At 41.4% G+C, this 16,715-nt stretch overlaps 1 protein-coding gene across 4 annotated transcripts in view; it reads right to left on the bottom strand.

Moving 5' to 3' along the window:
* Window positions 1-16,715, bottom strand: part of LOC108627029 (neprilysin-1) — a 45,157-nt gene that overhangs the window by 6,076 nt on the left and 22,366 nt on the right. For 2 of the 4 annotated variants that reach the window (XM_018028050.2, XM_018028048.2), the window contains exons 6-10: window positions 12,929-13,143; window positions 8,678-8,773; window positions 2,582-2,713; window positions 2,098-2,196; window positions 1,849-2,027 (exon numbers count right to left, since the gene is read on the bottom strand). In XM_018028050.2, coding sequence (XP_017883539.1) covers window positions 1,849-2,027; window positions 2,098-2,196; window positions 2,582-2,713; window positions 8,678-8,773; window positions 12,929-13,143 — 721 coding nt within the window. The remainder of the gene's footprint in view (window positions 1-1,848; window positions 2,028-2,097; window positions 2,197-2,581; window positions 2,714-8,677; window positions 8,774-12,928; window positions 13,144-16,715) is intronic. The other 2 variants (XM_018028046.2, XM_018028049.2) reach the window with 2 other exon arrangements.

Here is a 16,715-nt window from a genome sequence, read left to right as displayed (position 1 = left end):
ACAAATCTAATAAACGGGCATACAATTAAGATCTATAGATATAAGAACAAAAAATAGGTTTAAAAGTGATTGCATTTAGGAGGTTTAGAATTATCTGTGATGGTGTGTAATTAGGGTTGTACGCGATGCATGCGTCATCACTTCCGTGTAGATGATATCTTGTCAGTGTTCGCGACGTACGTCCCACGCAACTGGTAGACATACGCAATCTGCTCGTGAATAACCGTGATCAAAACTTCGTGGGCAATCAGTTAACAATTGCAAACAACGCTTATAATTAGATCGCGAATTTTAGGCATTTAGAAGAATGTTGAACCGGAAATCTAATTATACATGAATGCGTACGATTTTTTAGTAGTAAGCTATCCTTCGTAGTTTCGGTGAGTTTAAGTTCGACTCGATTGCGCAACAAACGACGCGAAACTTGTGAGTCTTCCAATCGATCGTGTAACGACCCTCAATCCGGTTTCCGGTCGAAAGTTAATCATATTTCTAACAATAACGAATACGAGTGTAATTAAACTGTTCCGGTCAGGCTGCGGTTCATTTCATTAATAGTCATCCATTAACGGATTCGTTATTCAATATTCTCGCCAACTGGGACAACGGGCACGTTTCAAACGAGATACCTAAAACTTTTTACGTTTATCAGAGCAGAAAAGTCTGATCAATTATTTTTTTCACGTACATACGTGTAATTAATTGTAAACATAATAAATTGATAGAAGCAACAGTTTATTTCTTATATAAAATTCGGCGTCAGAATGTTAAGCAGTAAAATTTTCCTGCCCACTGGAAACAATAATGTGTATTGGGAAAATGCAAAGCGGAAGCTTTAATCTTCGGTCAGCGAATTCACCTCTGGGTATTGAAACGAATGATTCGATTTACATCCGGTTTTTGCGAGGTAATCGGTTAGTTTTCTGCTGTTTGCTGATTTATAAAATTTGTCCAAACGTTAATTGGAAAAATAAAACGCATTCTCGAACAGGATATTAGAGGTAATTTTGAGAGAAGAAGTAATGATAAAATTTGTCGATACAGGCATACCGAACATTATTTTCAATAACACTGGATAACTCGATTAACGAACAACCCGTGTCACCCTGATAATGGCAGCCTGTGTACAATGGGTAAAAGCGTGGATAACACGACTGTGTTTTCCAATTAGCTGTTTTTCCGTTATTCCGCAATTTGCGTTAATAAACATCCACGGTAATTTAGCAATTCCTTTAACACAAACAGTAGGAAGGATATCAATTAAATATAGCTCGTCGATTCTTTTTTCATCCGCTGTACTTTCTCTTTTCGTTTTACGTCCATGAATGCATGCGTGCAATACCCGCGAGCCGTTTGCACTCGTTTTAATTAACGCAATCGACCCGCGTATTTCAGTTCCGTAGAACCTGGGCCTTAACGAGTAGATTTATTCCATCCGTGACCGTCGTACAATTTAAAATACAAAACTCTTGCCGTATGTTAAAAAAAAATTGCATTTTTAATAGTCGAATGTAATAATGAAATTAAAACTGGGAATCGAATAACTGTCTGAGAAGTCGTCTAATTAAGGTTCGCTCTGTGATTTATTTAATCGGTCACGGAAATCGTGTGAGCTTATCGATCAGATTCTTCAATACGAGTTTAATGTCCTGGAAGGAAGGAATCGAATTCCTTTTACCTCGTGTTCATCATAAATTATTCTATCCTTTCATAAGGCCAGACTCTGAGTTCTTATCAAAACCTCAGGAATTTATGTCAGTTCCGGTTTTCAAAAGCTTTGAGAAATGGACTCGCATGATTGATATTATATTACAATTATAATTTATAAATTGTCGATTATTCTCTTACCTTCTGGAGAAACGGTTGAGCAGTTTGCCAAGACTTCTAAAGTAACGCGGCGCGGTAACGTAAACGTAGACCAGCTGATCGTCGTAGCCAAAAACGGGTCGGTGACGATTCCTGCTCTGATTGTAGAGATCGGCAGTGGCAGTGCCTAGGGTAGCGTTCAGCAGCGTCCCCCACCTTATCTAACCCAGGAACGAAGCAAATCATTTTTCTCCTTCTCCGTTAAACGTAAATCCGATCGCGGACACTCACATAACCGAAGCTGTCCTGTAGATAGGACATGTTGAAGGGTACGTACACCCTCTGGTCCACGTCCACCCAATTGTACAGGTCCTTATGCTTTGGATATATCTACGTGGTCAAATAAAAGGTTTGTGGACAGTACGAGGCAGAGTACACCTCCATTCGTAACTTTTAAAACTCTATCAAAATTATTTATTAAAAATTTCATCGCAGACTGTCACGTATCATAACAGAATCAAATGAAACTGCAATCGTGCGATAAATTATATGTCAAATCATACGACAAATCATGAATGAAATTGCATCTACTTTAAACGAAAGAATAGAACAGAGAACAAGAAGCATTGAAAATCAATACGAGAAATCTTGCTATAAGTATTCATTGAAACATCACAAAATTTTATATGCTCGCTCTGAGAACATCTTATCTGAATACACGTGTAATAAGAATGGGAGTGTACAAAGGGGAGTGAGGGGTAAAATTCTGGCTTACCTTGTTGAGTGACAAACAGAATTGCAGTAGGAGGTCGGTCTCCGAGGCGCGATCCTTAGGGTCCATCGCTTCTGGTAAAAAGCCCTCGACGATCTTCTGAATCCTTCGTGACCTCTGCTCCTCCATCTTGTTCTGAAAGCAACCCCAAGACGATATTCGATTAAATCAGTCGTGCGTGTGAAATCTACTCGACGCCACGAAAACCTCCTGTTAAAGCAATATTCAATAATTGTAGACAGATTTTCAATAATATACGAAAGTAGTTTATGTTTTTGTGTAAGAGTGAACAAGAGTTCTTTGTAAAAATGGAATCACGACTCGTTGCAGGTTTTAGCAAAGACTGGTATTATCTTAGTGTAAATAATTTTAAAGAATCAGTAGACTCTTTTGGGAGACAAAAAGAAAACAAAATCGATTGAGTGTCGATAAGGTCATTTAATAGCGAGGTCTCCCTATCTTTGGCACAGTTTCGCGGGGGCGTCAGAACTTCTCCACTGTAGCCCGCCCGCGGGAATTCGCGCCATCGCCGGAAAGAACTCGGTCCGAATGCTCGTGTATGCGCGACTATCGAACAGCTTTTTTCTTCGCGGCCCTCTCGCCCTTTTCTGCTTGCGAGGCAACTTTCCACACGCGTCTCCCTTAGGAACGGAAACAGAGATACCTTCCGGTATTTCTAGAATTTCGACAGAGGACATTCTGCCGAGTATTTCATAATTTATTTGAAAACTACGGCGTACCACGTTTTAAAATGTGTCTCGGAAAATTCTTGTTTTATACAACGATCGCATGGATATTTGATACTTTATTAGAATTTTGATTTTGTATGGTCTACATGATGCGTCTGGTCCCGGGACGGAAATAGTTTCCATTTCAATTTCCCTTCAGACGAGAGTAGATTTCACACCGGATATAACTACCAAATTTCACCCGTCGTTCCATTATTTTCAATGTTTCGCCAGAATACGTCGCACACACATTTTGACTAATAAATAGAAACTGCTGGAATTGCCTTTGCAAACGTAGATCAAGTTTATGCTCTTCTCTCTAATAAAATGTCACGGTCAAATCTCATATCGTTGGTGCAGCTTGGTGACTGAATAATCAGATTTGTGCACACAGTTCGATTTTCAGTTCAGGATTTGTGAAACGTGAACGTGAAATTCATCGTCAATCTCTTTACTGATCGATTCTGGAATGGCTGAAATTCTCTGACGAATCTCGATTTGAACGAATGGAGTAAACCATCTATTTTTGAATGGGAGTAAGCAGTTATTTCTCAAGCTGTTCTCTAAATGAAGTCGCGAGGGAGGAAGCTCGTCAGGTCGAAAGGTATGGTAACTAAAGCAATATCCGTGGGGTTCGTGTTTTATTCGCGGCGACCAGAGAATTGGGAAGCGCCGCGAAACGAGAAGAGAGTGCGGCAGGGAAAATTTCGGGAAAAACGGGAATCGTCTCGATTACACAAGATTGGTGCTAGGTAGCCCGGCGCCATTGTAAACTCGGTCACTTTGTTAAAACGAAGACGCCAACTGGCGAACGCTAGACGATCTTTGCTCGTACGATGTAAAAAGTTGCACGAATTTTGATAGAATTTTTCGAGAAATCGATTCATTTCACTAGAGTAAACGAATCTGTGCCTAGATTGGATGTAACCTTGCCGGGTAGACTGAAGGTATTCCTATACGTGAAATATATTGGGAATGGTGAAAGCTGAAAGCTGTCGATCTACTTGAGGGAAACGAAACGGTTTTAACCAATAGGAATGGAACGAAATCGGGACGAGAGGCATCCCATGCGAACCGAATTAATGAGCCGGATTCGATTACCCAGATGTTTGCTCCCGTCGAGGGAGTTTGAAAAACCTTCCGGTTTTCCACACATATTCGTATAAAATTGTTTAGAATCTTTATATTCAATTTACGTAACTCGGTTTCTTTCTGTTCTCATGTAATAACATTGTCAATAAACGTGCTTCCTCTATCCATCAGTTCACATTATATTCCGACACTTTTTGTGCTAGTTGGGATCGATACACTCGTTTTGTTTTGCTGGCAATAAAAGCGTACTCGAGAGGCGTTCCAGTTGATATCCTCTGAACACTTCTAGTCGGACCGTACTAATTTTTCTAGTTGAAACACTCGCGTGTCGAAAAGACAGATGGACTGTCACAACAGGCGATAAATCACAGGAAAAACTGCTTACGCAGATTCATACCAGAGAAAGCTTTTAATCCGACGTGTATCAGTATCTCTGAAACAAAGACACGACCACGTGTTCGCCCGAACGAACGAAATCAGCTGAAAACAATCCTCGTTTGTCCTAAAAACTGGCAACTATTTTCTTCTTACAACTACAGAAATTCTGTACCCGCATAATTGTGTACGAAGTTTTCGCATTATGCAAACTTTTAATTACCAGTGATTCGCGTGGTTCGAGAGAAATTTCATTAAAAGCTGCGACCCAGAGATTGTTAAACAAAACCGAGCACCCGCGGTTCGTTAATCAAAATCGAGGAAACGTGGATGTATTGAGAAACCCCGATAAATCGATTTGCACTACATTTTATGTAAAATTCTTAAATAATACCAGATGCAATCATTTGTTATTATTCAGATTCACTTAGATCCTTTAACATGTCCTCGCTGAGCCAACAAATTGAATGCATCGTGGGTTAAAAAAGATTTTTAATCATTCCCCTCATCAAATTTATCGACTTGGTAGAAAGGAGGATTAATTTTCAGCTCTTCTTGCCGAGGGTGCTCATAAATTTCCGGAACTGGACGCGTATCGTCGCGAAACGAATGGTCCCCGGCGGGGTGGCATCGTACAATTTTTCGAGAGGATCGAAAATCGAGCCACCCCCTGGGGGCAGTTCGATAAGTCGGGAAGCGTAACGATATTAATATTCATCGGTCAGGTTAATATCGATGGTCCCTCTGACCGGAATTCGAACGCGGCATTTATTAAATTTAATCGAACCCTTGTATCTAAATTAACGATCTACACCGACGGTGCGAGCTACGGTGAAACATATCTGCGAGTTGCTAGATAACCGGTCCTCGTGCCCCTTCTTTCCGTTACGGTAAGCGGCCTGGAAATTCGTGCGCGTTAATTGTTAGAATCGATGGAGTGTATCAACGAAATTTAATGGAGCTTGTGTCGAATTTATGGAACCGAGGCTCCGCTGTTTGGTTACGGTACATTCTAGAGATTGTTTAGGATAAGGCACGAAATTAGAGTCGTTTCACTCCTACATAAAGGGTAAGGATCATTTCAAATTATCCAGCAATGATTATGATTTATGTTAAACGATAAATTCGTACAAAGCTTGTTTCGATAAAATCATACTTCGTATTGAGCCGCCCTGCATGGAATGCAAGTCTGAATACAAATGTTCATATTAAAGACTCCTATGAACCTCGCGGGAATAATAATATGAAATGCAAATTTATAAATGTGTCTCGAGACAAGCATTTGATTTAAAGCTAAAGCCGAGGTTGATTCCGCGGAATGTAAAGAAGCAAGACTAATGCAATACTTCTAGAGGTCACGCATGGAGAAAATCATTAATTAAAGTACCAAGGCTGTGGTGCCTGAAGAAAACAAAAGATTGAGAGAACACGCGAAACCGTTTTGCAGTCAGACTTTGATGTCCGTTCGATCTCTGTGCAGTTTTAGGTGAAACGATTTGCCATATTATATACTAAGTAGGTCAGTTTGTAAAGTCTATTTACTCCATCTTTTTCAAATCTTAATGGACGCCAGGAGTCGGTTCCGTATTTAAGCGACGCGTTTCCACATCGAACAAAAGACGTCCGGAATCGCCAGACCCGAATTACAAAAACTGAATAATCATTTATTACCGTCACGGTTGTACGGACTCGTATTCAGGCCTGATGCCTGATTAATGCCTTTCACTCGATCTGGCTTAACCCCATTCAGTTGGACAAAAGTATTGTTTAATCCCTTAGGGACTTGTCCAGACTTTTCATGCAGTTGTTTCTAATTTTCTTTAACTTATCAGTTCGTATTTATATAACATAATGTACATATAATTGATTAATAATGCAGAGGGATGTTTCACTTTTATTGCAGTCGTCTTACTTGAAAAATACAATGAAGTATTTTATGAAGTTCTTTTTAATATTGTATAAAATTACCAAAATTGTTTTTTTATACAAGTTACAAATGAACGAATATTTCTGAATTATATTGTTCAACTTGCTAATTTGCTAGTCCAGTTAATTAAGGTTACTCGTTTCCCAGTCGTCGCAATTGGCCAACTTTGACTAAAGCCGTTTCTTTCGCGTATATTTTCACCCCCGATTCTATACTATAGCTCCGCTGAAAAAGGAACACCTTTTTCGAGTCTCCGCGGAGCACTGTGCTACTTCGTTTTAAAACTCCCAACTTCGTTTCTACCTGTTTAATTGCAGTCCAACAGAAGAATTCAGCTTCCACGAGTTAAATTTGTTTCCCCCGCATAATGTACATTCTTTAAAGAGAAACACGGCCACGTTTATTATCACTTCGTCGCCGAGTCAGTCATTTGTACATAAATTTTGAGCATTACCAGTCTGCTCTCGATTCAGATCTAATTTTTCATTTGCTGTGTAATGTTCCGAGAAATAAATGAACTAAGAACTGCAGAGGGTATAACTGCGGGGTGTCGGAACGTCAAAATTTGGGGCATGCCCTGCAATAATTCGGGTGGTTATTGCGTTATTTGGCATCACGCCTTGGCCCGAGTTCTACGCGCCGCCCGGAGGCGATCTTAGCAAATCACTCGCAGTATTACCAGCACGCGAATTAATTCTAAGGCTAGACGCGAGACAGTTAATATGAACTATGCGGGAACTTCTTCCCAGAAACTCGAACGCGCGCCCGTTTTGATAACGTCGAATCGAGTTTAATGGCTGCTGCACGTAAGGGATTGGTTCCAAATTGTTAACAAACCTTGCCAAAACAGGATTCACGAATCTTAAATGCGAAAACTTACGTCGTGCTCATCAAATACCAATAATTTTATGTGAATTTTGCTTATCATACGACTGTCCTTAATGGTTCACCTTGTATGTTCCGAGGTTCCATGAATTATGTACGGAGCGACATAGATTGAACGAGGAGAGGAAAATAAATGCGTGCATGCGGTAATTTTTCACGTGGACGGCTTGTCGTTTATCCTTACTCCTTGATTCAAGGAATTCGAGCGTCCCACCGGGGATTTCGAGCTCCTCGACGTGAATCGCAGCCGATAAACAGGATGAACTCCGTTAAGGAGGAAAAACTGAAAGTAACGGGAGAGGAAAGTCGTACGCGAGATCTCTTGTCTCTGAATATAAATCAACGTTGGGAAACGTGACCCGCCGTCGCGATAAATTTCAATTTAACTGCTCGAAAAATTTGTCCCCCTCTCTCTCCTCCTCCTCCTCCCCGGGATCGATCAGTCGAGAAGTTCGTGAACACGGCGGGATCGTGTTCGCTTCGAATCTGGTATGGAAATTGATTTGGTTAATTAAGACGAACCGTTGCCGACATTTGGCTGCGTCGAAACGAGAACAGTTGAAATTCTAACGTTCTCATATATCGAATCAGTAATTAATTTCTATTATTCTGTTGTTCTTGTTGTTATTGTTTAACATAACTTGTTAGGAATACAAGGGTGCATTCAATTATCGCGATAAATTCGTAAAGGTACACGTATGCAACGGCGTAGGTCTGTGCATTTTCTTAAAAATTTCAAGGACCATTAATTTCAATTTTAATCTTTCATCGTCGTATCTTCCTATTGAAACTAATTTATAGGTAACAATTAACGTGGTGGTATCCGTGCAATCTAATTAGGTGTCAGACGTGGCATCGATCACCTGTGATGTACAGCATGCCGCGAATTACTTCTGCATCGATACCCACGATCGCGGTTAATATCGAGATTGAGACGGGGTTGACAAGTGGGTCAAGTGCAACCGACGACGTCTTCCACGGAAAATGAGAAAAATTTGCATCCCGGATTCTCACATTCGTGCCGTTTATCCCAGTTCATCCCTGACGTTCGATTTTCGGAACGCGAATTTCTTCTTGTCTAAGATTACTCACCTTGATCATGGTGTAAGCCCGGCTCTCCTCGTGTTCGCCACCCTTCTGCTGCTTTTCCATCGTCGAGTACGCCTTGGCCCATCGCAATCCCTCTTCCTGCGACACCACACGGTTCACCTAATTATTATCAATCTACTAAAAGTAATACTAGTGTTATCTCAAAGAACAATTGCCTCTTCGTACAACAGAACTATATAATTATTCTTTAGTTTATTCGTTCGTTTATTAATTGCATTGTGTCAAAAATTGAGAAGCATCGATAAATATGTGAACGAGCATTGACATTGTCAATACGAATTTGATTTCTTTGAGCTGAACAGGTTGCTCCTTTCGTCGTACACGCACAGGCATGGAAAACACGCTTACGCGAGCCCCTTTAAATGGAATGGGATTTCGCATTGCGGGGTCACGCGTCCTCGCCATTCCGCCAACTTAATTGCCCGGGAAAAATTAACTCAGTTAAATTTACCCCTTTATCGCTGGCACCCAGTTTAGCGCGGAATCTTTTTGGAGTAGAATTGTACAAACATCCGACAACGGACAAGTATTTTATTGCCGCAATCTGCTTCTGTACCAAGAACTTTTTTTAGTCCAGAATTCTTTTTTCAAGAATTCTAAATAAGATTCGACCAAGCTACGGTGACATTATTCTCGTAAACGAAGGTATCCTGTTAATGGATTGCAACTCGAGACACTTAATTAATATGGGATAAACCGATTTTCCTAATGAGCTGATGTTTGAAATACAGTCTCGAATCATCATTAATCATGTCTCATTAATTATGAAGATAGATACAATGCAAGAAACCGATGCACGTGGAATTACATAATAGAAAAAGAATAAACTGTGAGAAATGTTTTTTAAAGCGCTTAATGCACGAAACAGGAACTAAAAGATAATACTACTTTACAAACTGTGTGGACATTTTGTACTTATTGCGATGGTAGCGGTGACGTTTTTCAATTAAGCTCAGCAGATTTCACTTATCTGGCCACCTACTCGTATCCGGATATGGTTTGCGGAAATGTTTGGGACAAACATGTTAACAGGGGCGCGACAAGGCCGGCGTTTCACGCTTGCCGGAATAACAGTAATTTCTACGCAGTCGGACCTCGGTGCATTATCATAATCGATATTTCGTTAGCATAATGAAACGATACTGCTCCCTGGAACGCGGTACACGAAACGCAACGAGCATCTGTGTAATTCTGATCGGAGCACAACGATTCGAATTCTGTTTGTTCAAATCAATTAATCGCGCAGGTTCGAGTAATAAAAACTCATTAGAAAGGCAGACAACTGGGAGTTTTCGTTAATTATTTTTCCAATTAGCAATCGACAAACTGCAGATTTTAATGCAGAATAATATATTTCGGATTGCAGTTAAAAAAATGCATTCTGAATGCCATTTGGTTTTTTATTTATACCATCAAATCTGCAGCCGGTTAATAATTTCATATAAACTAAATTAGAAGTCGAAATTAAAAATTCATACGCTCTTTCGCATATATTTTTACTAATTGTATGCCCGGCCTTGAATTAATTCTGATATATAGATCCTTGGAATTACACCGTTTCCCATCGACCGGATCATTTCGCGTCTGGTTTAAAATCAAAGTGGGTGGCGAGGCCGTATTAGAAGGTCAACTAGGAAGGATAGAGAAAATTAGGTAGATAGTTCTTGGAATGTCAGCGAGGACTCTGGCGTTCGTCCAAGCGACTTGGGCCGAAAATCCTGGCTCCAGTCTGTCCTACTCGTCGCGCCAGCCCGTTTTCTGTTCAACGAAGCTACCGGTCGACTTCCCCTTCGTTTCCAGCCTTCACGATTTATGTTATTTTCGCGGCTAACTTATCAGCGCGTTCGGAAAGCTATAAAAAAGGTCCGAGATTTATAATCCACTGCTATCCTGAATATCGACACGGCAAACGTACCGTGTCCAGACATTTTTAATAGTGAAATGTCACTGACATTCATCTTCCTGCTAGAAATAGACGCGGTACATTTGCTACGTCGATGTTATTCGTCCAACTAGCTCGTCACGCGCCGTTTGATCGAAATTCACTGCGCACTGTAACCTTCGATACGATATTCCGCGAACATTATCGAACGCGTGCTACCTGCCCTCGAGCGATACCACTTTGATTGTGAACAGGCAATCGCCATACTTTTTACTTATCCCGAATCTCCGATTTGCGGGCGTGTAAGTCTTTATCGACTCGCTTTTACTACCGGAGGTCTGGCCAGACGAGCCGTGAAATAAGTTGGCACGCATCCTACCTCGGCTTATTAGCATGGAACGGGTCCGCGCGATTTGGCAGCAAATGTGTCGAAGAGTTAGTGGGAATCGGTGCCAAAGTAATGTTTAATTCGTTGTTTAGATAACAATCTTCGGTTACAACACTTGGAGTCAGACTTTGAATCTGTAATTCATTTCTCAGCACATTCTCTATGGATTCAATGGTTCCGTTGCCATTGATGAATAATAATTAATGCGCCCCGGTAGTCGACGTCGAGAACGTCTGTGACACGAATCTCAGCTTTTTTTTAATCCCCGGTGTGTCCGTCCGCGTTTCTACCTCACTAACAGGCAAGTTAAAGTGCCGCGCCGTGTCACGACGACGCGATGGGGACCCTTTTGTCGTAGCTTAAGTATTAAAATCCTCTCGGCCTTAAACTCTTATCACAATCGTCGGAGAGCCGAGGCCGGACAAAAGGGGGTCGGACAACGTCAGGAATCCCCGCTTCGATGCACCATCCTTAACCCTTTACGACTCTTTTATTGTTAAAAAATGTTCCCGTAGGTCATTAAAACACGTCTTTGATTTATTATTCTGTAATTAATTCCCTCCGCGTACCGTCCCAAGAATCGAATAAAACACAGAGTGAAAAGAGTGTTGCGAGCCGTAAGTAGAGCCCGGACTCACCGGTTTACATCGCGTGATAACGATGTCGTAGTTGTGGGATCGAGTTGACTGGCCTCGAGTTTTATAATCTCGCTGAGAAATGAGAGTTTTTGGAGAAATTCGAAGATCGAGACTGTGTTCAGAAGTGGCGAACAAGTTTAACTGCTTGAGAAACCCTTGAGTCGAACGAGCATTGAAAGACACACTCGAGGCGCCTCGAGTCTCTTTGAGAACGTTTCACGGAATTCCTGCGCTCACCAATCTCTGTACCCGCGATCTAAATACTCGTTCTCCTCTATTAAATCACCTCTGGCATAATCGGCGATCTCTATTCCGAGCAAACAATGCATGCGATGGTATCGCGAAACCTTAACGAGAAACTTAATCGCTCAGCCGTTCGTTCGATCGAGCACTCTTCAAGTACGGTATCGCCTTCGTTCCAGCCTCCAATGAGCCAGCCAGCCAATTTTCGTCCGCCTTGTAATTAGCATCCGAAATTCCCTAGATAATCCGATTCAAACGATGAAAATTGCCTTTTCATTCACTTTTCAACAGATCCCTGTATTTAAGGGATAGCCAATCCCATCAGAGTTATTAATTAACGAAACTCCGTGTAAAGTCATGAGAACAGCTTGGTGATAAGGTGCTGTTCAGAATTGTGTATCAAACGAACCTTTAATCATTTTTAGTTCTTATCAATCTTCAGTACCTCTCTGTGTTTAGACTACTCGTTAAGACATAGTCAATCCCGTCGCAGTTATTAATTAAAGAAATTCTGTAAAATCATAAGAATTGCTGATAACGAGGTTCTATATCAAACAACCCTTCAATTGTTTTTTCTCCTTATGAAGAAGTTTATTCAGGTTCTCTGTTCGTTATCCCTAATAAGGTTTCTTACTTTGCGACGGATGTTGACGACATTAGCGAGAATTTTTTAGTTTGGTATTCTGGGGCCACAGGTTACCGGAAGGAGTATTCCGGTTTACCGAACGCGATCAGGACGTGATGGTGGTTGAAAACAGTTAAGGGAGGAATAGTTAATTCTCAGCACGTAGTCCCCCTCGGTTCGATATACAATGAATAATCGAGTCTCGTTTAAGAGAGTACTACGAAGTCCTCAAGTGGTACTTATCATTGTGGGTCCTTAAGTAAAATCAATCTTTTGATATCAGTTTAGAAAATGACATTTCGGTTCAGATAGCTTTTAGGAGTATTAATGTACCTGCCTATCATCAGTTATTTATCATAAGTTATCAAATTCTTTTATGAATACAGAGTCTACTGTTTAGTTATCTCGATTAACTGTAGAATTTTGGGATTGTAATTATGTAAATCTCTCGACTCACCGGGTTCTCCGTGAAGAAAGCGTATCCCTGGAGTTTGGTAGGCAGATCTAAGAAGACAGAGGATCTGGACCGATCGTACAAATCGACGTCTACGAAAAAGTCGAACAGAGGAGCTCCGTTCACCCTCAACAGCATCGAGACCAAAGGCGTGATATCAGCTGGCGCGATGCTCTTCGGTGGTAGATAGCCGCCGAGCTCGCGTAGAAGCTCGTAAACTGGAAACAGAAGATAGTAAACAAGTTTTAACGAGACTCGTGGAACGTGATGCGAAATTCCTCTCCGCGGACTACAAGAGGAAATAAAAACCCGGATTTTCGGCGGTCGTTTCATTTCGAAATCGATGCTCGATTCGGCGAGACAATGGTTTTGATCTCGATACATTCCCATTTTGGTCTCGCTTCTCCATCACCGATCCTCGTGCACTTCCGGAGTGCAAACAACAAACGAAAACAAAGAGCAAGAGCTCTGCAAAAATAATTAATCATATCTTCGGCGAAGTACATGTTTTATCAATCCTTTAAATATAATAATAAAAATCGCTAATCGAAAGAGCCATTTATTTCGCAAGGCTTAGATTCTCAAATAATTTTAGGCCAGATTGTAGGCAATAAAAAAAGGTAAATCCCGTTGCGCGTTAGCGTGTTGCGGAGTGATAAGAATCGCGGCATAATACTGCCGCTTACAATATCATTGCGCGTGTTATCACGCCACGGGATCGTGCCAGTCCGTAATGTAATTTACTTTTTAACGTGCAAATCGAAACGGACGTGTTTAACGAAATTGTTCAAGTTCCTCGGCTAACTTTCTTTTTTTGTCGGATAACATCAACGTTTCAGGTCCCTAGAAAAATGCTTTACAACTTTTTTCTACTGAATTCGTGACAATAAAGCTCTGCCTTTCGTCAAGGATTCGTCCCCGTTACACACTTTCTTTTTTGCTAATTTCATAGAAAGGTATCATTCATTTATAATTATGAATTACGTCGACATCTTAAAGGCATCATCTGTTCAGACGAGATCTTATAATAGAAAATCATTCGCATAAGTACGAGAGATATTTAACTGAATTTGAATGCAAGAACATATGTCTACATACTTAACTCTTTTCTTAAAGATATTGGTAACTGTATTTTACTAAGGAAGATTCTTAGACGATTGAATGGAGAGTTTCGATTGAAGACTACCCCGAGCATCTCGGGCGCCATTAAGGGGTGGAGATCGGGAGAGGGGTGTGCTCGATAAGGGTAGAATATATCCGTGCTCTCGAAATCCACAAGTTCACCGTTAAGTAAAGCTTCGCGTGATTTCAATCGCAGCGAACAATCGCACACGCGCGCGCGCGCGCGTAGTATATATATGTACATCTGTACGAAATGGTCTAACCAATCCCCCAACCCGCTCGTTCGGTTACATCTATATCTTTGCATGACGCAAACTGCACGCGCTGGCCAGATTGCTTTCGATCGACGCCACCTCCGAAATTCCAACTCCCTTGTATTTTACATCTACTCCTTATCTTTCATTTTCGTTCATCGTAGAGCAAACAGATTTTTGCATTATTCTGATCTTAAGAGAAATTAAATAACGCGAAGAAGTGGCATAGCTAGTGAAACTTGTGCAAACGTTTAGTTCGTATCGATTTCAGCGTAGACTAATTGCAACAATTACTTTGAACTTGAGCTGGATCGCAACCACAGTCAAGGTTTCGTGCCATTCGAACCGTCGGCAAACTTCTCCATAATTCATCGCGCAACTATGATCGGTCTAACAATTATCAGAACCCAGTAAACTTTTTAAAACGGACTGCTGATCCAGCGTAAAAAATTTTTTCTATTTTAAGTAAGGATCGTAAACTGAGACATTCATGTGGTCCTCGTTGTATCTGTTTTCGATAAGCGAACGGCAGAAATCGATTATAGCTGGCACCTGTACGCAGCAGATCCATTTATCCAATTAACGAAGAGGAAGATTAATTGCGCTGCGGGCAAAGAACAGGGAGAACCGAAAACGAGTCGCAAGTACGAAAGTCGCTAAAGGGTGTCAAGGCTAGGCAATTTGGCCTCCGGCTACATCCGGGGGATGATTTACTCGGTCGCCTAGTCCAGAAACTATTCTCACCGAAACTATGCTCGTAGATCCAACTTCGTCACTGCACCTCAATTCCCCGCCTTTTTTATTCTCGTACAATCATCGAACTTCTCTGTTTACACAGGATCATATCTTCACCAGAGACAATAAAAACATTATCACGTAGTTTTACGGAATTATAAAACTCCACCAAAAACTTATATGGCAGTTTATTTTGGACACAAGTTGTGAACTCTACGATTTATACGTAGCAATTTGAACATTCTCTGAAGAGAGTTCATTCTGAAGTCAAAATAGAGTCCTCGGGGAATACTCGACTGTTGGAGAAAAAAAAAAAAGCAAGGTTCCAAAGTACGTCTATATATAGACGTCATCGAGGCGCATTAGAGGGTTAGCTGGAGCTTTTTTTAAACATCCCCTCGCAATGTTAACGCTCCTAGTTGGAACTGTGTCAAGGATAATACCCAGGATCGGGTACGACACTTCCGCGAGTTTTCGCGGCCCATTGGATCTCGGTAAACGAAGATCGATGAACGGGGAATTTCGTGGCCCGTTTCCATCAAAAGTTTCACCTCCTGTGGGAGAAGACCGCTTGACGCAGGTTCATTCGTCGGGAACGTTTCGTCAAAGTCGTCCTCGACGCGGAAGAGCGGGCTTTTTGTTAGCAGCCGGAATCTCGCGTCTCCCCGAGCACAAAGCTCGAGCCAGCGACGTGTGCCTCTTTTAATGCCGCACAATTGATTCCCAGAGTTAAAGCAATTGCGGGAATTAGCTTTTATCTTTGATCGCGCGACGATCATAGCAGATATCACAGACCTCACGCGACGGGTAATTATTATGTACACGCATCCAGAATCACTGTTCTTAATTAACTAATACGTTAATCTTTAATCGCGACTCGTTAAAAAACGATATGATAGCCGTATCGTTTTGTAAATTCCTAATTAAATACGTGTGATTACTCTAGCGAAGGGGGATAAATTTTGCAGAATGATATCCTTGAAAACTTGTGGCTCCGTTTGAAGGGTGCGCTTTGCATTTAATTGTGAGGCGACGGATTCCAAGGGTGCTGGAAGCCATTGTGAAATAGACGACTCAAGGACGAGGGGATGGCGCGAATTAATCCGGTCTGGGCCATGGTTAATTTTGAAGCCTAGCCCAAGTCCCGATTGAATTCCCGTGCCCGAAGGAAATCGGCGAAGACTCTGCGGGTGCAGGAAATGGAACTTCCGGATTGTTTCTGGGCTCCCCGGGTTTGCCGTAGTCGAGCCCACGAGTATACGTGCATGCCCTGTCTCGTTAAGATCCTGCTAATTACTAACTGTACGCATCCTCTTTGCAAATTGAAATTAACTCGTTAGTGAAACTCGGTTGCGGCCAGATACGAGTCTAATTTTTGTATATTTGAAGAATCGATCTGATTTAACGAAGGATCTGACGAATTCTTATCGGTCCGATGGTATAACTCCTGTCGAGTATTACTTCTGAATTCAGAGACATGTGAAGTGAATTTTCGAGCATGATTTATGATCTTATTAAAATGGGAATGGATTAAAGATCGGAATTCGGCAATCTTTTGACATCTCGCTCCATCGGATCGATGTTCGAATGGAGAAGTGGGTCAGAAATCGTGAGCAGTGCACGCGAGGCGACTTATTTTCGCTCGGTTCACCCTCGACTCGATGCGTGTACGCCTTTTT

This window comes from Ceratina calcarata, unplaced genomic scaffold (assembly GCF_001652005.2).
Source record: "Ceratina calcarata isolate Rehan_Ccalc_2016 unplaced genomic scaffold, ASM165200v1 scaffold436.2, whole genome shotgun sequence".
NCBI lineage: Eukaryota > Metazoa > Arthropoda > Insecta > Hymenoptera > Apidae > Ceratina > Ceratina calcarata.
This window is presented reverse-complemented; position numbering and strand designations above follow the sequence as displayed.